At 37.7% G+C, this 23,160-nt stretch overlaps 1 protein-coding gene across 9 annotated transcripts in view; it reads right to left on the bottom strand.

The window, feature by feature from the left end:
* CDC14B (cell division cycle 14B) overlaps positions 1–23,160 on the bottom strand; it is a 48,080-nt gene that overhangs the window by 17,565 nt on the left and 7,355 nt on the right. For all 9 annotated transcript variants that reach the window (XR_008447673.1, XM_009561653.2, XM_054053661.1 and 6 more), the window contains 8 exons: positions 22,300–22,393; positions 21,326–21,401; positions 19,667–19,759; positions 8,340–8,416; positions 4,580–4,646; positions 3,077–3,139; positions 2,094–2,181; positions 1,521–1,751 (listed from right to left, as the gene is read on the bottom strand). Coding sequence is in view for 8 of the 9 variants with exons in the window: in XM_009561653.2 (XP_009559948.2) it covers positions 1,521–1,751; positions 2,094–2,181; positions 3,077–3,139; positions 4,580–4,646; positions 8,340–8,416; positions 19,667–19,759; positions 21,326–21,401; positions 22,300–22,393 (789 nt within the window). In the remaining variant the exon portion in view is untranslated. The remainder of the gene's footprint in view (positions 1–1,520; positions 1,752–2,093; positions 2,182–3,076; positions 3,140–4,579; positions 4,647–8,339; positions 8,417–19,666; positions 19,760–21,325; positions 21,402–22,299; positions 22,394–23,160) is intronic.

Below are 23,160 nucleotides of genomic sequence, written 5' to 3'. Positions count from 1 at the left end.
CAAGAACCTATAAATCTATCTGTCTTTATTTACCTACCTACCTATGAATATGTATAAAGGGATGAGACTGTTTTTATGCATGAAATAAAACTATTGGCTTTTACCCAAAATTCTCTAAGCTTCTTCTTGCAAACTGGTCATACGCTGCACTGAAACCAGTTGCTCTTCCAATCTCTCCTCTAATTAATCTTACTTTAGTTCCCAAGGAAAAGACACTTTGCAATAAGCAAGTCTGGATATGGCCACAGGCAAAAAGTACTCCAGAATGAGGAATCTTCCTTGCAATGGCCATCAAAACAGATCTATTTATTTCAGGAAACATGAGAAGCAAAGGACAACAGCTCCCGCTAAGTGGCTCCTCTCCTCCATCACTTACTGTAAATGTCAATCATACATCACCTTCTCTCATTTAACAATCATTTGATCAACACCAGCGTAAAATCTTCAGTATAGCCCAATCACCAAGACAACCACACAACAATTCCCTTACCTTGCCTGGCTTTAAGAACAGGCTACAGCACTCTACTCTTTCTCAAGAATAAAAGCAGGTTGAGGAATATAAGGTAGTCTAGACACTGTGAGTATGATAAATATCAAAGTACATCTTAATCTGAATGAAAACAAAGCACTTCTACCACCGATACTCAATATTCAGACATAATCAATTAAGCAACATGCCTGAATCTATCACCTCAGTGGAGAGTTAACAATATGCACTTGCTTTCCTACAGTCAAGACACTGTTCCTAAAAATTCTTTCACTTCACAGGAAAACCTTGTTAAACGTGAAGCAAATGGACAGCAGATCCAGGAATAAAAATGCAGTTTTTGCAGGTCCCAGGCAAACGGGTTAATGAAAGGCCTTTCTCCTTCAATCACTGCATTATCAGGTACGCTAGTGAGGCAAAGTTTGTGGAGAATAAATATCTGATAGATTATTAAAGATGCTGTGGGAAGGGAAACATAGTTCCTCTAGAACCACAGGAAACTGTATATTTAAACTACCTGTTCCTCCAGAGTTAAACTTCCAAGGAACAGATATTCAGAGCATGCCCAAAGTAGATAGCATAAAGAGTTTCTGCAGGATAAAGATTTCTGTGGTTCTGGAAGAACACTCATACTTAGGAATCACCTCAAAAAGCTGCACTGACATTTTCAACACTTTATGACAGGGTATCTTTAACCCTGTATTTTCAGAAAGAGCTATAAACCTTTCCAGGACTCAGAATACCTGCTCAAAAGCATCCTTTGAAAGTGCTAATACTTTCTAACAGAAAGGGCTGATAATACTGGCAAGCTCACTTTCTCCAGCCTCATTCTTGGAAACAGTTGGGAAGATTTTTATGGAACTCAAAAAAAATTAGAAGATGAAGTGCAGAACAGAAGCACAGAAAGAAAGTGTAAGGAAAAACTGCAGTTTGGCAGAGCTGTTAACAACTAGATATAACAGAATTACAATCCAAAACATCTCAGGAACTGTTACTACAAGCACATGTCATATAAATTGTTTTCACACTATACCTTTGCAATGAACGGCTATAACACCTTCAGCATTTTCACAAATATTTAGAAATGTTTTAACTATAGTATCACTAGGTATGCTTCCATCAGCAAAGAAGAGGTCAAAATGCTCAAATCCGGCATCTGTAAATCGTTTGGCATCATACAGTTTTTTGTTGAGGCGTATTACAGTAGTAACTTTATGCTTTGTGAAATATGGAAAATAAGCCTCTGGAGCATGGTGAGGATAGCCTATTTGAAAAAAAGAAGGAAAAACAAAAAAAAGAGAGTAAGGCTCAAACTGCAGAAATAAACTAAGACTCTAAAACCAAGAAATGAAATAACTTTCAAAATAGAACTCATGTTCAACATAAAGAAATAGACTAACCGAAAATGGAATTTTAACATAATCACCTAGGGTTTGATACAATTAAACCAAGCATTAAAATTTTACTGCCAGGGTTCTTATAAAAGAAAAAGAGCCAAGAGAAAAACACACTGTTTGAGGAACAATTTTTAAAACTTGTTCATACTGATAACAATCAACTAAGAAAGCAGTGGGCTTGTGTCCCCCACCTCCTTTTTTAAGCATACCATTTTCAATTTTACTTCTTGAATGAGGTCCACTGAAGGCAATGAATTTGTTTGGTATTATCCAGTTAAAATCTCCATTTTCTGCTCTCTGTCAAGAGAAAATGCTTGGTTTATCATTATCCCTGTATTTTCAGGCTTTTCCTTATTGTTTCAAAATACATGATAGATAGAAGTGATGTACAATTTTTGCCAAAGGAAATTGTGTTAGTTGCTGGCTTTCTGAGGATTTCAAGAGGATGCCTGATGCTCTCTACCTCACTTTTCATGCCTCTTTTCTCCTTTGTCAGAGTTTTAGAACAACACAACCAATGCCCTACAGATGAAGGGCAACTTTCAATCTTTAATTTTTTATAGGTTTCTAAGTTATTACCTTGGCCTTATCTCTGTTTACAATTTAAATAATGATTTTTTTAAATTCTAAGAATACTTAATTTTCTCTTTACAGACAACTGGCAGCTTTGCATTTATGAGACTGTATATAGTCAAGAGTTGCAGTTGTTCATTGTCACATTTGCTTTCTATGCCCCAAAGTGAATTTTATAGCTCTGGAGTTTCCCAGCCCTATTTTCTTCTTTACCTTGAAGTGTGTTATTATACCTTTGCCATGTGTTCACAGATACATACTTTAATCGCTCTCCAGAATTGAGTTAGACTTGGACTTGTATTCCCTTGGGTTTCCCTTTAAGACTGCTCAAGAATATGCACAACCTCTAAAGGGTGGCCAAATTCCCACTTCCTGATCATTTTCCAGGGCTTTAATAATAAATGGAAATAAGTATTTATTTCCATTCCCCCACAATGTTTGAGGCTTAAACCTGAATTTTACTATTCTCTCTTTGACCACACGTTTATTTAACAATCAATGTTTAAAAAGACAAAACAGAAATTGGACCCAATACTACAAAAAAAACGCACATATTATAAACAATCATCTCAGTATTAGTAATAGCAAAGAAATCAGAAGACTGATTCTGAACACTTACTTCATAATGCTCATATTCATTTACATCAAATGTATTGAAATCCAGGAAACCATATTGCAAAGCCTAAAATTCAGAACACAGCTTTTAACAAAGACAACACCTTTTCAATACAGACAGTTTACCATTCTTCTAGGTTACTGAAAACCCCTTAATACAGGTTCTACCCTTTGAGAGAGATTTCTTCATATATTTGAAGAAATACAAATCAACTCAGTCTTGGTTCAAAACAGACTTGTAAACTTTAATGTAAGTAAAGTTAGACAAGAAAATCCACTCTCTTCTATCTTCATCAAATCCCTGACTACAGAAGTATTCCATCTTTTTATTACTGCTAGGTGTACAAAATAAAAAAGAGAAAAATAACTGGCAAATATTATTTATTGATATTATGAATATATTCTAAACTCCATATTCAAGGACTGCATATATTTTTATGAATGAATGCCATTCACCATCATTACAATACAAATATCTTCAATAATTTTAAATGGTTTGCAGATACACAGCTTCAGCAGACACTAGTGTGGTCCCTGATGTCCCATAATTATGGCACAATAACAATGAATATATTTAATACTGTAGAAAAAAATGTAAATATTTGTGTAACTGGCAGTTTACCCACTTGTTAAGTCAGAAAGCACAAACAGAAATAATCCTGACTCTCCAGATACTCAAGATACTACATTCTAATCTCATCTTTCATGGCATGATCATCTTTAGTTTTCCTTGTTGTTCACTACTACTAAGAATAGCAATTCACCACTCTTGACATAGAAGCAGCTGATGTCAAAACATCCAAAAAAGCTGAAAATCACAAATCTGCAAAAATCTGGCTTAAACAGTAGAGCCTGGCAGAGATATCCATAACGTGAAAGACAGTAGTAGGGTGGAGAGCTGCAGTATTCCCCATTTCACTACTCTACAGATTAAAAAGAATGCATGTAACTCCCCTCATCCTTCGTGGGATGCAGGGGGAAGTAACCATATTATTTCACCACCGTGTTGCTATATAACACTGGATCACGATAATTTGTAGTTAAAAAAAAGCACCCATCTTCCAACACTTGTTCTATTTGCATTACTAAAGCAAAATTTGAAGCCATTAACACACACTGCAAATGCCTAAGAAGTAACAATCATCAATTCAAAACAACTTCCAAAGCCTATATTCAGCCTAAAATGTAACATCAGGTAAACTATAATAAACCTGTCACCCAAATCTTATGGATTAGAGGTGTAAATTACTGTCCTGAAAGATTATACAAACAGAACTCAGAATTTCCTCTTTAAAATCTTCACTGCTGGACTATATAAGGTATGGGCTGACTTCTATGGACGCTGTATCTAGAAGTTGTGTTGCAGTGCACAACACACAGTAAGCTATGCAATAATCAGAAAATCTACTGCACAGCTCCAATCAGATCCTAGCTTCCTAAATAGTCTTTTTCTGCTGGGCAATATTTATCTGACCTTTTACAATATGAAAAATGTTGTTTTACTGACCTTGTTTATTGCATGAAAACAGTCCAGCAATGTCAGATGAAAACTGCTAGTACCAAAGGAAGCATCTCTGTAAGATATGATGACCAAAACAGTAAAATCATCTGATTTTAATTCGAGTGAAAGCAACTGAAGATATTTCTACAAAAAACTTTTAAAAGATTGCTTCAGGATAAATACTATTATAGTGAAATCATTATGGCAAATGATTACTTCATTTCCCCCTGCCTTGCATCTTACAATAATAACAAAACATAAAATAAATTACCTCAACAGATGAACCAAGAGTAAGATTACTCCAGTTTTAGTTCTGGTAGAGCCGACACATTCAACTTCTGACATGAACATGGCATGTTTCAGTGTTCATGTCAACAAAGGACAGGCAACACAAACTCTTTGTGGCAAAAACTAATGCCTAAATTAGTTTCATATACTAACATACACCCTGAGAACATTTTATTCTGAAGTATACTTTCAAAAGAGAGAAATATTAATACAATGCATTGTTTCCTTCGAAATCCATTCAAAAGAAATAATACATTCTATGTACACGTAAACAGCACCTTAGTGCTAAAACTGTATAGGTATATTAAAAGACTTTCCTTGAGACACATAAAATAGTTTATGGTTAAACATGAGGAGAAACTGGTTTTCACTAAAACCCCTTCTTTCAATCACAATTTTTAAAATTCTACTAATTCAAGTAGGGCATTAGTACATGACCATTATGAGATTCCATATGCGCTGTAGAGTAAAGCATCATACAGGAATAAGACAGTAAAGTAAATAAATAAATTTAAACTGAAACTACATCAGATAATATTACGTCTTAGGAGGAGACATTCTTTTGAGACCAGGCAACCCACATCAGCAGAGACTCATTAATGTTTCAAAAAAGCAAAAAATATGTTCTGCTCACACTGCAACAGAGAGAAGGAAGAATTTCTGAAGAACATGGATACTGCCTTTACAATTGTTTTGTACCCTTTTCATCTCTAATGAATCAGTGTGAAAAGTGGGCAAAAAAAAAAAACCATCAGCAGGAGAAGGAAATAACAGAACTCCGTTCAGGTAAAAGAGAGGACAGGTAAAGGTCATCTCGTACTGAGTGTGTGTTAGGGCACCTGACCAGAAAAGAACAAGTGGATTAGGCCCTCCACAGAGAAACAGGAGCAACCTCACACTCGCAGGCCGTGGTCCTCAGAGGGGCAACTTCAACCACTCCAATATCTGTTGGAGGAACAACACAGCAGGACATAAAATTAGGAAAGTCAAAGCCCAAACGGGATTGAATCTGGCCAGGCACGTCAAAGACAACAGGAAGGGCTTCTGTAAGTATGTAATTGACAAAATGAAGACTAGTGACGATGTGGGGCCATTGGTCGGTAAGACAGGGTACCTGGTTACACAGGACATGGAAAAGGTTAAGGTATTGAATGCCTTCTTTGTCTCATTCTTTACTAGCAACACCAGCCTTCAAGAATCCCAGGTCCCAGTAACTAGGGGGAAAGGCTGGAGTAAGGAAGACATGCTCTTGGTGGAGGAGGATCGGGTCAGGGAACTCTCCTACAAACAGGACATACCTAGGTCTGTGGACCCTGATGGGATGCACCCATGAGTGCTGAGGGAGCTGGTTAATGTCATTGCAAGACCACTCTCAATGATTTCTGATTAATCATGGCAACTGGGAGGAATGCCTGAAGACTGGAAGAAAGCAAACACCATCCTCATCTTTAAGAAGGGCAAGAAAGAATACACAGGGAAATACAGTTGAGTCAGCATCATCTCAATTCCCAGAGAGGTAATGGAGCAGCTCAGCCTGCAAATCATTTCTAGGCATATTAAGGATAAGAAAATCCTAAGTAGTCGGCGTGGATTCACCAAGGCAAAGTCATACTTGACCAATATGATAAACTTCTACAATGAAATGACTGATCTGATGAGGTTAGAGCAGTGGATGTTGTCTACCTGAACATCAGTAAGGCCTTTGATACCGTCTCCATAAATCCTCATAGACAAGCTAGTGATGTATGGCCTGGTCAAGTAGACAAGTAGATTAAAACTGTCTGAATGTCCAGGCCTGAAGAGTCTTTTCGGTGGTGCTTAGTCAGGGGACCAGAGATAATGGGCAAAAACTGAAATACAGGAGATTTCCCCTGAACATGAGGAACCATTTTTTCACTCTGAGCATGACTGAGCACTGGAATAGGCTGCCCTGACAGGCTGTGGAGGCTGCAATTGTCTCCAATGTCATCCTTGGAGACATTCAAAAGCCACCAGGACGCGGACGTGGGCAACTGACTGTAGGTGGCCTTGCTTCAGCAGGGATGTTGGACCAGATGACTTCCAGAGGTCCCTTCCAACATCACTGTGATTCCTCAAGCAAAAAAGTAAATCCTTTGCATACTGCTAACAGGTTTTTGTGTTGAAAATGACCCTAAGCTACCAACTACCTGACTGATTTTTATTCTATGAGAAGCTACTGGGTTTTGCAAAGTGAAGAAGATCTTAAAGGAACAGGTTCAGACCAACATCTCAGATGATCACTAATGTAATCGGAATTCGTCTATTTGTATAGGGTTTAGTTGGAACAGTAAACTCAAGAAAATAGTAAAGTTTGCAGACATTTCAGCAGACCATATAGTTTATCCCAGAAGCTGGACATTTCTTCAGAAGTCAGGTCTGTTATTATGTAGTATATCTTCACATTTCTTTAAGTAGTACAGCTGAAATGATGGTTTGGAAATTTGGGCAGGGTACATGACCTGAGTGAAAAGCTACTATCTCCATCACCCACATACAGCTTCATAATTAGAAACAAAACTTAGAGGAAGATTTTTGTTTTTCTGTGAATATAAAACCGGAATTTAAAAGTGAGAAATGGGATGACAGCAAAATGCAGCTGAAGAGAAGTCCTAGTACACCATTATACTGCAGTAGTGGCAGAGGGAAGTAATAGAAATCCAAATCATCAAAAGCCCATCTCTTGGCAAGAGAGCTAGAAAACACAAAAAAGCAGAGACTGAACTAGTCACCCCATAACAATATATTTGGTGACTAAACTCACCTTCTAAAAATATTTTTGGCCATTCTTTTCTGCGTATTGTGGCAGCCAATGGAATGTCAGTTTAGTCCAGCTTATAGAAACTCTTTTTTGGAAGAAATTAAGAAATTGTTCCTCTGCACAACAGATCAACTTTATTTGCTATATTAAGCAGCACAGCATATACCACAAAGAGAAGCCTGTGATCTGAAACAGCTGGGATTACATTCCCTCAGGGTGAAGAAACCATGATTCAACAGTTTTGCAAATCTCATTGGTAAAAATAAATACTTTAAAGTTAGACTAAATCACATGAGGTTAGGTAGCATTCTTTATGCACAATACAGTATTCATGGGTTGCTGCATACATTTGACAGATGAGAAAAATAGAGTGCTAAAAGTACTACAAACTGCTTGTAATGAATGACAGCTATTTTGATAAGTTTAACTATCAACTACCGGCACAAAAACAGACTGCGAAGTGAAAAGCAATGTAGACCAAAAAGCTCAACAAGAGTGCATACAAAACAGTGTAGCTCCTTCACCTTCTATGAACACACTTCCTTGCCAGCTGCTAACACTTCTGTTCAGCAATCTGCATTTAAAGCTCAGGCTGTGAATGAGTCATGTGTTAATACATGAGCAAAAAAATCTCCCAAATTAGTACTGATAAATGCTTCTTCCAAATATTAAGGTACAGAAATTTCTAACAGTTATTACCTGAAAGGAAGATACGAAATGCTTCCAGCCAATAAAAGCCTGTACACATCTTCTGGGGATTCTCTCAGGTATATTATCTATTTTTGAGGAAAAAGACAGAAAAGAAAACAAAAAGATTACTTTAAGATTGATATTAATAAAGTCACTTGTCTACTACAGAAGGCATAACTAATTATCTCAGAGCTCAAAAGTGTTGGAAAAGTATAGCATCAAGAATAAATGCATTAATGTGTGCAACAATAAAACTAACATAAACAGTATGAAACACTGGTCAGCCTAGAGGAACTTATGTATTTTGTTAATTTATTGATTTGTGCAGGAGTTCAACTATAAGCTACAGTGAAATAGCCCCCATCCATCTGGATTCTTCCATGTTTCAACTTTGCTGGGCCAGTTTGTAGATTTTTTTTTTTTTTATATTAAGCTTTTAAGACGTAAATCAAAACACAAAACCCCAGAGATATCACCAAAGCTACTTATCACCTAATCTACAAAATAGTGTGTACACTCAGCAGAGAAGATTGAAACAGTAATTCAAGTATATTTTTTCCTACAGCAGTACATTTGCATTATTCCATGTCCTGTATTTTCTCCTTTGCATTAGAGGCAGTACCCAGTAACTAAACCTAGATGCCATAAAGAAAAAAAAAGAAATCCATAGCTTCAGAAGCAAAATCTTAAGAACAGAAACACGTTGTATCAAACTTTCTACTGTCAAAAACACTCAGAAAAGAATTCACAAAGGACCAACTCACAACAAATATCCACATGGTCATCCATCACATAGAATCATAGAATATTTAAGGTTGGAAAAGACCTCTAAGATCATCAAGTCTAACTATCAGTCCAACACCACCATGCCTACTAAACCATGTCACAACATGCCACATCTACATGTTTTTGGTACACCTTGAAGATGGTGACTCAACCACTTCCCAGGGCAGCCTGTCCCAATGCTCCACCACTCTTCTGGTAAAGAGTTTTTTCCTAATATCCAACTCAGAGCACCTTGGCACAACTCAAGGCCATTTCCTCTCATTCTATCACTTGTTACCTGGCAGAAGAGACCAGCATCCATCTGCTATGACCTCTTTTTAGGTAGTCATAGAGAGCAGTAAGGTCACCCCTGTCTCCTCTTCTCCAAGCTAAACAGTCACAGCTCCCTTAGCCGATCCTCGTAAGATTTGTTCTCCAGACCTTTCACCAACTTGCTGCCCTCCTCTGGACATGTTTGAGCAGCTCAATGTCTTTCTTACACTAAGAGGCCCAAAACTGAACATAGTATTCAAGCAGTGGCCTCACCAGCGCCATGATCACGTCTCTGCTACTGCTAGCCACACAACTTTTGATACAAGCCAGGGTGCTGGTGGCCTTCTTGGCCACCAGGGCACAGTGATGGCTTGTGTTCAGCTGGCTGTTGAACAGCAGCCCCAGGTTCTTTTCTGCCAGGCAGCTTTCCATCCACTCTTCCCCAGCCTGTAGCACTGCATGGGGTTGTTACAACCAAAGCACAAAACCTGGCACTTGGCCTTATTGAATCTCATACAGTTGGCCTTGGCCCATCGATCCAGTCTGCCCAACTTCCTCTGCAGAGCCTTCCTGCCCTCGAGCAGATTGGCACTTCTACCCAGTTTGGTGTCTTCTTCAAACTTACTTAGGTAGCCCTAAATCCCCTCATCCAGATCACTGATAAAGACAGTAAACACGACTGGCCCCAAAGCTGAGCCATGGTGAACACTGGTTGTGACCAGCACGTGACAACATGCCTAGACCCTCCAAGACACGCTCTAACACTAAGGTCTCCTTAAAGAATATCATAAAACTTCTCTTTTATGCAAATCATGTCTTCTAGTACCATCAAACACCATCCCCAGCATGGCCAGGAGATAACAGCTTGTTATTAACAGTTGTTAACAGGTCAATATTCAGTAATTTCAAGCTAATGATTTTTCTTTAAAGCTTTAACATACTACAGATTTTTTCTTTCATTAATGTTCACTAAAATTATTTAAATTTCTTACACTGATGACCTTTTTGCTTAGAGATTTTTGGAAGTATTCTAATGAGTACCAATTAAGCATCTTCAAAAAAATCTGTGTGGCATTTTTGCTTTCTGTGGCTTTTGACACTTTTTTCTTTTAAAAGCTGGCATTGCCCTTCAAATTTCTTTGATGCCCCTGTAAAACCATTTTGAACAAATCGCTTAACATACCTTCAACATCCTCCTTCGATATACACACACATTCCTGTGAGTTGAGAATGGGCAGTGGAACAGATACCAATGGAAGAAAAAAAAGCCAAACCCAGATTGAAACATGTCCTAAATAGACAGCTAAAATAAGGCCACAGATGATGCCTTTCATTTTTCCTCTGATTGGATTACTGTGCTATTTGCTGAGTAGTCTTCCTGTGCAATTAGCAAAACCAAGGGAAAAAGATACGTCTTGTTTAAGCAGTTAAGTGGTGAAAACTTCACTCTGTGTTTGTGTGCATTCACGGGGGAAGAGTGACTGTTGCATTTATATTTGCAAGCATACAATCAGAATAAAGAAGAGACCTTAAAATCCCTCGAAATATTGTTGAACAGCTGCTCCTCAGATGCCAGAGTTCAGTTTCTATTCCACAGACACATTCACTGCCTGAACTGGATATAAAGGTTACGTTCCAAGAAACTTCAAGTTGTACACTTTGACATAGTCATACTTTGCATCTTGCAGCACAGTGAACACGTACTGCTAGCAATCATATAAATCTAGCACTGCTGACTTATGAGAAAAACGCCCTGCCCCAGAAAATCTTACAAACCAGAGACATGACATGGCATTAGCAAACAGAAGGTAATTAAACAGCCGAAATAGAGTTTGTAGCCAGAAATGAGTCACCTGGAAAAAACCTGGATTCAGTGCTGGGTAATAGACAAATAGTACTATTTGTACAACAGGCAAGTAAAAATGCAGATATATATAATCCTGTAAGTGCATGCAGCTCAGAAAGGTCATGGATTTCTTCTGTATCCTAACCGAGGTTTTACCAGTTTCTTTAAGAAAACAAGCTCCAATGCAGAAGCATTTGTTTCCAACTGTAGGAGCTGCAAGAAGCTGGGGGGGGTTTCCATAATTTTAAGTGTTGTATTAAAATAACTCTAAATTACATTACAACATACTGAAACATGATAGTTCTTAAGCACAAATGCAACTTCTGAAATTACATTGCCAGCGAAGTTGCTAGAAACACCATTTGAACATTCTTGCACATGTGTATGGATTTCCCTTAACATAGTTATACGAACACTTGCTCCATCCAAGGAAACTTAAAAAAGCCAACCTGATTTTGACATAAAAATCCACTATCTAACATAATTTTGTACAAAAGCACTCTGCAAGAAGATGGCATTTTTCAATGTGCACAATCTACTAAGTAAAAATATGCAGTAGTTCTTATACAACTGAACCAATATTCAGTATATTCGCAGAGGAAGTTAAGCTCTTCCAGTTGGATTTCTCAGATTTTTCTGAAGCAAACAGAGATCCTACCACACTTCAGCTGTGACACTACTATAAACGCAAGACACAACATGTGAACCGTTGCAGAGACAGCAGTTGATGAAATTGTAAAATGCTGTTCCTACTGAAAAGTGGCTAAGGAAAAAAATAAGATTAATATGAATATGATATCTGTATGGGTGCAATAGTGTGGAGTGCTTCAAAAGGGAAGAATAGCATTCAGTCTCCACACAGAATAGGGAAGACCATGAATAGGTACTTCATTCAGAAGGAAAGTATCTTGGCCGTGCCACACTACAAGAAGCTGTGACAGTCAAAGTGGAGACAAGGTCAGTTTCTGTCACCGCTTAACACCATAAAATAGCACCCAGCTGGAAATCTTGGATACAAGCAAGGCTGAATGGAAGCTGAACATGAGCGAGTCTGGGTTCAGGTTGTAGGCAAACCAAATTCCAGATATGGAAACAGGTAAGCCCGAAGGAGCAAGAGAAGGGGTAGGAAAGCCCAGGGAAGAAACAGAATCAAAGCAGCAGAGACCACATATTATTAGGAAATACTGGGCATGAGCAGAAATGCATCTGTAGACCAAGAGCCAGCGCTGAAGATCTGATATCTGCACTATACACTTCCAGCACCTCTTAACCTTAACAGCTAGTCCTAATCTGGTCCTGGGGACTGAACTCCCATTACCTGTTGGGATGGCTCCAACAGTGCTTTATGAAGTGAGCCAAAACGCAGTTAGCAGGGCTTAAGGAAAGACTCACTTCAAAAACATGACACAAACTGAAACTGTAATATAGTATTATATATTAATACATAACTATATATATAATTGTGTATAACACTCTTTCTGACCAGGAGAAGGCCACTAAAGGCCTTAAAGATGAACAATTTCATCGGAATGATGTGGGTGAGCAAAGGACTAAAGAAAGCCAGCAAATGAGAGAAAGCAAAAGTGATCTGAGAGACCTGCAGCAGACAGAAGTGTTGAAAGAGAGATTTTCCAATGCAGTAAGCAGAAGTGAAGTTTCAGGAAAAAGAGAATGGAAATGTCGATCTGATGAAGAGCGAAATAAAAATACCTGTAAATTCAAGAGGTATGTACTGTGGGAAGGTGAAGAAATAAGAAAAGACACAACCTGCAGAATCAAAATACACAACTGGAACCAGTTTGTCCGGATGCTGATTATGTTTCTGCTATGCTTTCTAAGAAGACGTAAACTTTCAGATATAAATTTGTTTTTTTACATTAACATCAATAAAGCAATCAAAAAGGAGTATTATTACAAAGATTAAAAGAATTAAAATAAATTTCAAGATCTATATTAACTGTTATTTAGCAGAAGAAGCCATTTTCTGGGATAGTTTTTGTTCATTCTTGTATATACGAATAGAGATAAATCTATCAGAATTTTACATTGTGTTCTGAAAGGGCTCCTTTTCTGCGTGTGAGGTAAAAGCTAAAAAAAAGCAGCTTTTTAAAAAGGCCTTAGAAAATTCAGCAGACCTGAAATAAACAATCCAACAATTACATTGGTTTTAGAATTTTCCTTCTATCATATGCAAGTGCAGTCAGGTATACACACATGTAGACATATCTACATACACACATATATAAGTCCACATGGAAAAACTTTTAAAATGCTTTATGAGTCTTTAGTTAACTAGCACCCAGGAAAATTGTTATTATAAGGAACTAATATCTCTCAAGCCAAAATAACATACTCTTATCACACTGTATAATCACTTGTGTACCAACAATTTAGCAATTCGCTTTTGTTATGCATACAAAAAAACATTCTGATGAACTTCAAAATACAGACAGAAATTTGTGATTAGCAGTTGAACATTGCTCTAATCATCCTATTAATTTAGGATATCTGTAGGAGATCTGTTTCTAATTAAGGGACTGAGGCAGCTATGTGAATGGTCAAGAACCACCCAAGCGTTGAGTACTGGGAAAGGTGCACTCAAGCACTGTTCCTGCCAACATCACTGTGTAGTCAAATAGCTGCTATAATGTTCAGTGAATGAAACAGAAGGGCTTGCAGGACTAGGCAATCCAGTCTTTATTTATGAGCATTTAAAATCACCTATAGAAGGAGAGTTCTTTCAGCAAGCCATGTTATTGTCTAATTCATATTACTGTTTTCAAACCAGCCTTACTTAAAGAAAGTTTCCCAGATTGGCTTTAGAATTGTAAAACCAATAATCACAACAACAGGATTAGTAGTATTACAATAGAAAAGGAACAGAGGTTCAGGTAGAAAAAGGCATCTTAATCTTGAATATCTGTGACTGCCAAGTGATACAGTAAAGCTACTTGCGATGCAAAACATGTTTGATAATAATAGCCTATGACATAACTTGTTTTTTTCAGGAAAATTAAACAGGATATTTAAATATGCTGCAGTGTTAGAAACTGTATTAACTCAAGTCTGTAAATAGCACTTGAAATTCACGTACATGATGCGCTTAGTGTAATAAAGTTTATCCACCTCTCAACCTTAATTGCAAAATCTACTTAGGGCTGCTGCCTAAATCACAGATTTTACCAAACATATTGACGTAAAAGCAATATAATGAGATGATTAATTTTAAACTGCTTACAAGCAAATTTCATATGATACAACCATGTTCCAAAAATGTCTCTCACCCAGCTGCTATAAACCGCAGATAATCATAACCCACCCATTCTTAACAAATACAAGTAACTACTGTGTGACCAGACTCAAACACAAGAACACATATATGCATAACTTTACTATAACTTAAAAGTATTAAATACTTTATTTCACTACAACATTTGTTGGATATACCAGTCAGTTAACAGGTTAAAATTTTCCAGCACTATTCCTTAGAAGAAAAAGATTAAATACAATAAAATTAAAATAGAAATGTATTAGAATACAAAGTTTCCAGTATGGATTTGTGGTGTACTGAAGAAATGCACATGTGGTTAACAGTTCCTTCACTAGTGGAAGCACAGACATTGACTGGATAAAAGTGGCAGAGAGGGAACAGCTGCCAGCCTCTGGCAATTCTCTTTGTTCATCATAAACAAAAGCAAAAAAACTCCAATTACCTATCAAACAGTGGAGGGGAGGTATAGAAAACCCTATTAGCTGGGAACTGACTGGGCTTGGCACATTGGTACTTCACAATAGCTAAGAAAGCAAGCTAGTACTACTGTGAAGGACTCCCAGAAAGCAACCCTTCTTCTATGAAGACAGTCTGGTAAGAACATCATGAGAAAGAACCTAGTACAAACAGCAGGAAAAACTGCCATCATGAAAACTAATCATGATTTCCCAAATAAAATTCAGAGAAGGTAGCTTTTTAGAGGACACAAACACAGAGAAAGCAAAAAAAGACTCAAGGAAACTTTTGCTTAAACGAAAGGCTATTACTCTGTCCATCTCGTCTCTGCCACTTGCTTGTCAATCATAAGCACCTCTCACCAAAATGCAGCTGAAGGTAAACATAAGTTTACCCACCTGACTTGTAATTTAACTGCTACTGCAGTTACCCATTTACCAAAACTCAACATGGACCACTAAACAAACAGGCTCAGCCAGAGATAATTCTGCAAATGCCATGGTAAGAAGCAGTTCAACAGAGCAGTTCAACATCACACAGATGGGTGCTAATTGCTTTTGCAACCTCCAGCTTCTACCCAGCATTAGGCCCACAGATAGGAAAGATACTAACAAATTGAAAAGGCAAAAAACCAGTACTATGGATCGGAATGGATGAAGGAAACACTGCTTACCCTGAAGAAAGAAGATGAGAAAATAGACAAAGTACAGAGATGAGTCCTGGAGAAGGTGACCTGAATTACAGCAGTTCATGGGGTGGTACCCTCGGAGGGTCACCCTCCAAGTACATAATTAGTGCCAGGCCTGAGAAAAAAAACACTGTTACTAAGTTAATGCATCCAAGGGGAGAGGAGGGAGCTTGGGATTTGGGTGGACAGGGCACAGAGGGTACATTTTCTTTCTTAATATAGAAAGAGCAATGATGGAAGAAGCAGACTTTCCTCACCCACAGTCAAGTCCTGGTGAAAATCAAGAGAAGCCACTGTAGAGATCAACTCAGAAGATCACTGCTGCTTTGGTAGAGTGGTAAGGCCTGAACAGTGCAGATCGCTTCCAAGGAAAAGCAACTTTTCTTTAAAAGGTAAAGAACAAAGGGTTTTTCCCCTCCCCCACCCAGCTTCTTTCCCCTCACCCCTCTGCCCAAATAAAGTGTAAACATTCAAATCTAACACACAGAATTCTGGCCACTCCCTGTGTGGCTGAACATGTCAAAGTTATGCTTATCTACACAGAAGAATATTATTCCCATTATACAGTATACAATCTGTAAAAAAAGGAAACAAAATACAGACTTAAAATAGATGAAAGATGAACAATAAAGGGATTAAGATCTAAATTGTTATGATTTAGTCTAAAAAAAAAAATCATATTTTATTCTAAAACTAAATATGTAACAATGTATTTGAAAACTTTGTTCTTCACTTTTAAGGCCATGTTATTATACTGAAGAGCCCTGTAGCTTGAGTTAGGTTGTGCTGTCACATCAAAGTACACCTGGAAGGAAGCAGCAGATGCAGGAGGGAGGAGAAAGAAGTGTGTAGCCTGGAGAATTCAGAAACTATCTCCACTGAAGAGGAAAGAAAGACAAGTTAAATGAAGGGGAGGGGAGAAACATTAAAACACACCAACTGTGGAGAAAAGACTGGGAACAGACTGCTTGTAAACCAGAACACTAACAGCAGCCCTCACATTTCACCTAAGTTAACGCAGAATTTCGCAATTGCCTTAGTAGTCAAAATGAGCTTATCCCCACATGAGATATATATATATATATACACACATACACATAGATACACATTTAAGCAAAAAATGTTGAATGATAAACCATGCAAATATGTCCCAATGTCTTCAAGCATAAGTTAAATAGCATTCTGTTTAAGAACACAAATTTCAGGTCAACCAGCCCTTGAAATCACAGGCTCAGAAGTTGCTGGCACAAATACATTGAATTTTATGAGGACATACAAGTTTCAGAGGAAAATTAGTTATATACAGTCCATTATAGTTTTATAGTTAAAAAGGAACTGTATTAAAAAAAAAAAAAAAACAAAACCAGAAAGCAGACACACTTATTGCATCCATGCTATTCCTGAAAACCAGGCAGCCTGCTACTCTTAATAAGGAACTTAAAGCACTTGCCTCTCCAGAGCACTCTGGACCCAAAACTGTGTTTATGTTAAAGGTTTTACAACACACACAAACAAGCACTATCTTCATTACTAACTCTGCAAAGGTTACTTTCCCTTTATATTTCCTTGCTCTTCCCACCTGAATTCCTCCAACCTGATGCACTGTAACAAAGTTCCTCAACACAGTGGGTACACCGTTGAAACAGGAACCCACATAAAAACCCAAAGGAAAACAAGAAAACGCATTCCAGCCACAGAAAACAAAATACAGTGGCAACCTACCACTTACACTGTAAAGGATCAGCAATACAACGATTCTCATTTCATGCAATAGTTCAAGCAGTGAAGAGTATTACCAACAGGACAGTCTGATTAACTAAAATTACAGAAAAGCTTCACAAAGTTTTGACCAATAGCTGGATGGATCCTTCTTCATCAAAAAGCACAACACTCAAAACTGAAGAAGTAAGTAGATGCTTAAGACTACATCTGTTTTAAATAAAACAGGCCTCAACGTATTTCCTTTCAATCAGGAAATATGTGCACAGGCATATATTCATCACACATTCTGAAGAGATCCTATACCATTACTCGCCCCATAGAGAGCAATACAAATCTCCTTGCAGAAAGTAGAAATGTGAGAGGTGTATATTTGAACACTTCATCAGCGAGTGTTGTAATTAAGCTGGCCTCTCCATGAAAGATCATGAAAGTTAAGCCTCAGGGGCACGGACTTTCTTCTGTGATCTTCCTTCACTGGACTCTATCCCACATCAGTCTTGGAAGAAACTGTACCCTACTTTATATAAAAAGCAGTACCAAGGCCAAAGTCTGTCAAATTGAAAAGAAAATCAGCATCTAGCTAGAAGCACCTCACCATCTAGTACTTGCAATTACACAAGACAAACACACCTTCGTTCAAGGAGGGGACTGATACATAGTGCTTCACTTTGCCATGGGTCTTTAAGGGCAACTGCTGAAATATTCACCTTGTACAATCCAATAAATTAAGCAAACAGAGGTCTCTGATCTATGAAAATTACTGGTGGTTTAGATTAACCTCTTTGTGGCATATGCCAGCTGTCTGCAGGTAGCCTTCCCACATGCACCGACTAGTCAGTCATAATCTTGTGTCATACTGTAATTGATCTGCCTTAGCATCCTTTCTGTACACTGCAACTCCCACCTCTTTCATTGCAGTTCTCTGAAGCAAAAACTGCCGCCTCCTCTGTCCAGCAGCCTCAATTTTTAATTACCACGTTTTGGACTGTCATGATCCACATATATTAATCTTAGAGCTTTATTCAAGGGTGTCCAAGTGCTCCTCTTCAACTGTATGTTTTTATTGCAACAAGGCAGGGCTACTGGATGATTGCAAATAAGATTTGTTTTATGTTTTTTGTATACTTTTACATATTCAACCACAGTGCTTTCATATCAGATTGTTTCGCCAAAAATCCCAAAACTTGACCTAAAAGTCATCTCTTGCTTTCTAAGTCTCCCTTATGATCAAGTTACCAGGAAGTAGTTTTGAAAGCTGCAGCTATTCAGTCAACATAATGCCTTAACTACAAAGAAGTTTAGTAACTCATGCCACCAGTTTCCACATGCAAAGGTCTACAGCACCATTCCTAAGCACTTGTGTTTCAAGTACCAGGAGTGACACATTTTGAAATCTAGTTCCTTTATTTGTAATAAGTACTGTAGAAAATAGAGAGAAACCCTGGAGAGCTGGAATTCTGCATGACGTAGAGAGGCAGCAAGAAAACTGCCAGCATCACAGCAAGTATTGTATAGTCTTGTAGCTAATAAATAGGAATGACCTAAGGCTACACGAACCTGACCACTCAAACCTCCAACATCAAAAAGAACACAGGTTCTCACTTCCTTTTATTACTCAGTAAACAAAAGCAAAGGTTACAATCAAGATGTGTTACAAGTCAAAGCAGAACATGAATACGGTACATTACATCTTCCATTCTAAAGAGTTCAGCATTTTATTCCTTGCCAAACACATGCAGTTGTGATGTAAAGCCAGTCATTTCTCCCTCGGAGAGGCCTGGCTCAGTACATTTCCAGCCACCTGGAGTATGCCCAGCCTTTATGCCGGCCCTAAGCCTACCACGTGACTTCACTCCTTCTCCTAGGTTAACTGAAGAGACCACCTTACATTAGAAAAGAGGCAGCTGGGGAAGGAAAGGTAGATTTAAAAGTGCATGCAGTAGGAAACAATATACTATGCTTTGTGGAAGTTAATACTTCTCCATTTTAAAAAAGATGGAAGAGACTATGTGTGTATAGAGAAAAGGAAAAACATCAAGAAGCAGCCATTTTTTTCTAAATGAAAGTACTTAGAAAGATTTTCTTTTCAGTGGTATTTTGTTTCTTAGAAGCACAGATTACAATAGAGAATTAAAAATCCAAACCCATACAATTCCATTTACATACCTGATAGACTTTAAAAGCTGTCTTAGTACATGGTACCTTACTATAAAATACATTAGTAGGAAGACTATTCAAGAGAACAGAATTGTTTTTCTCTTGAAAATACGAACACATTTAGCAAGCTGATGTAATGTAAAAATGTAAATACTTACTGCGTAGGAGCCTATCAGGAACGCAGCATTTGCTTGTTTTTTCTGATCAAAGCCAGTATAATGAACTATTTTCTTCCTTATCAATGAAAATGACTGTATCAAGAAATGAACAAAATTATTCATTTACATATTTTAGACTTTCATGTCTTCCTTTATAAAATTAGAGGAATGCAAGGGTCTGTTCACTTACTATCAACCACCTGTATTCACAGGACCAAGTACACTGCAGACTAGTCCCTGAAACGCTTTGGAAGACTATTACATCCCTACCCAGACTGTTCCAGTATTTTTCCCAGTATCCAGCCTAAATAATTATTGATACAAATTAGAGTAAACTTTCTTTTTTTCTGCTTAAACTCATTTAGTATTTCTGACTTCAAGCCCTATGTCACAGATAGGCATTCAGGAGGAGTAAATACAAACCAGCATTCTCGAAAACATTACAGGCATGTTAAAGTCACAATAGTTTTAAAAATGGAATTTAGACTTTTGTTTTACTCTTAAAGAAAACTCGACTCTAGATAAATGAACTAGTAGCTGTTTCTAAGAATCAGAACCCTTGGAAAACACATGTGTGTATTTATTAGATGAAAATATTTTGGAAGTATTTCTAAACTCTATCATAAGTAACTTTTAAAAGTTTCATCTCAACCTGGTATACAGTTTCTCTAGTTAACTTAGAAAAAAGACAGAACGGTGTGATCAATGGGAAAGACAGTTGCTTCTGTGGTGGCAGCTAAACTATACCCTAACTGCCTCTTGAAAGAGATTGTGATGCACTTGAAACTGTATACTTTGATCAACTGCTAAGCGATCATAAAACGTCACTACGTAAATAGCAATGTTACTTGCTCAGATACTATTCAATGCATTCAAAGAAATACAAAGAAACTCCAAATCACTAGCAGTGGTATGTTCTTAACAATCCCAACACACCTATGCAATACAAACTCAAAGATATTCACAGTGATTACAATATAGACTTGCGTTGCTTCAGAGCACCCTGTAAACATAAATTGGAGAATCTTGTCTCTGGCAAACATGTTTGTAGTGACATGGGGACAAAGCAAGTTTGAATTACACAAACTAATACCAGTTGACAGACATCAAGGAGACAAAAAAAAACGAAACAAACCAACTCTCTTACACTAAAACATTCCGCATACTTCCCAGTTTTCACAGTTCAGTGGCAGTTTGAAGATCTAAGCAGTTCTGAAGAGGCAAACTGTGATTCACACTAATGCTAATAAGCTTTTTTATCTGCCTAACAGGTTTTATAATCCATCATCTGTCAGAGGTCAACTAACTTGAAGTCTATCATGTAACTTAACATAGGAACTCTCAGTTTTAAAGACACCATACTCCATCAAGAGTCCAAACCTAAAAATTACTCAGCACCCAATAAAGGTGACAATCTTTTAGGAGCTTAACATTAGTCACTGCCACAGCAGTGCATCTTCCAGATCTTAACAGTAGGTGGGTATTCCCTCCTGATCCTTCTCCTCCCTAGACTCGCGTTAATAAAATTCAGTTCATATGCAAAACTTACCTGGATTACGAACCCAGGGAAGCACCTGAACAAAAAAAAACCCTTTTGGCCTACTTGATTTTATTCTTAAAAAAGTCAAGAATATTGAATAAAAAAAACTCAAGAGTTACCTGTAATTTTTTATTTAGCTTGCAGCAGTATCTGTAGACCATTGCCAGATTGAGTGGTCCAAAATCTGCATAGAAGCTGTTAGGAGAAAGTGGGAAATTGGTAAATGATGTCTGTAAATGCCCTTTTTTATAGAATCAGATGCATAAAGCAAGGAGTAGTAGTATATACCTGATATATATACCTAATTCTAAACAAAAGAATGTCTTTTTACATGCATACTATTTCATTGGAGGAAACAGTTTTGTCATCTTTAAATAGAGACTAAAACTTTTTTCTGTGGCATACTCAACATCTGAAACATTCTCACTACAGTACACTCAGTGACCCCAGTTTAGAAACTCTATTTTAAGAGCAATCCAAAAGTTCTACTTTAAAAGAAGGCAATTGATATTGGTAGAGAAAAGCAAACACAGATAATGAAGACTGATTAGTACTTTCATGAACAGTCAGCACACCTTTGGTCAAAAATATTTAAAGAATTAGCAGCATTTCAGATCACATACAAAGGCCTACACTATTCACTACAGAGAAAATAATATATCCATTGTCAGCTTATAAAGGCTTGAATTGATTTTGCCGTTTTTTTCTCATATTCTAGGAAGTTTAGACATTCCATTTAATACTCAGGCAATGAAAAACATCCCCTTCAGCTCAGCAGTACAACGTGCACTTCTGAATATATACTGTTCAATCGTGTTCCCATGTCTTCTAACAGCAATGTCTACAATGAAAGCTTCTGCTTTGAAAAGAGGTTTAAGAAATCCTGATAGGAAGGCAAGGAACCTTTCTAAGACATATAAATCATCATGGCAGATAAGTCTGAGAGCATCAAATTAATGTAATTAGTTCCATAATGGCAATGGTATGTTTCCCTCAGCTACCTTTAAAAAGAGAATGTCAATTAGACTGGTTCCTCATTGCTGCTGTTCTAATTTAAGTATGAAAAAATAGGCAAAAATAAGCCTGTACTTACTTCTCATATACAAGTTCATCATCTATGCAGAAATAATGCGTATTTGCAGCTCCACTCTTTGGTTTTTGGCAGAGAATTGCAAAATAAAGGCGATCTGAAATGCAAGAAAATTTAAGGCTTTTATAAAAATCACACTTCTCTGGTGAAAGTCTGAAGAATTACCTGTTAATAGAACAACTTTAAGCGGTTTAAAATGAACCAAATCTCCTTTTAAGTATTACCAAACTAGACATCATTATTTCTCTGGTCTTAAGCAACAAGGCACACAAAGATTGAGGCTTTTTGCTTAGCAGTGTTCCCATAATCCACAGCTCTTTAGCATTCTTTCCCAAGCAAAGTGTTCCAGGAAAGCTACCTGTTTGACCACGCATACAGCAGAGGCCCACCTCCATTTGGCAACAGACCCCAACTGCTGCACCCTGAATACAACACCCCCTCCTCCTCAATTAAGCTACAAATCCCTCAGCATGTCATAGCACCTATGTTGCATAAAACACCAAAATATGCTTATGCCTAAATGTAGCAGAGGCATACAATAAGAGCCTGTAGGCAACAGACACCAGAGAGATATGATGGGGGTGAGGCAGCCGCCCACTGCCATCCACAGCAGCACCAGCAGAGCCAGCACTTGGACATCCCCATCTGCATTCTCATGCCTATCGCCATCGCAACTGTCCCTGCAAAGCCTGCGTGCATGCAAACAGAAGGCACTTTGTGCTTGCCCTGGCTTCCTTTGTTAAGCTGAGGGGAAAAAAATGCCAACAGTATTCACAGAGATATAAATTATTTTTATGTACACAGGAGCTGTAACCCCAGTGAACTCTAAAAACTGACTGCTGCTGCTCTAAATTGCTGTACTTG

This window comes from Cuculus canorus, chromosome Z (genome assembly GCF_017976375.1).
Source record: "Cuculus canorus isolate bCucCan1 chromosome Z, bCucCan1.pri, whole genome shotgun sequence".
NCBI classification, from domain to species: domain Eukaryota; kingdom Metazoa; phylum Chordata; class Aves; order Cuculiformes; family Cuculidae; genus Cuculus; species Cuculus canorus.
The sequence above is the reverse complement of the archived record's forward strand: the minus strand, read 5'-3'. Positions and strand labels throughout refer to the sequence as shown.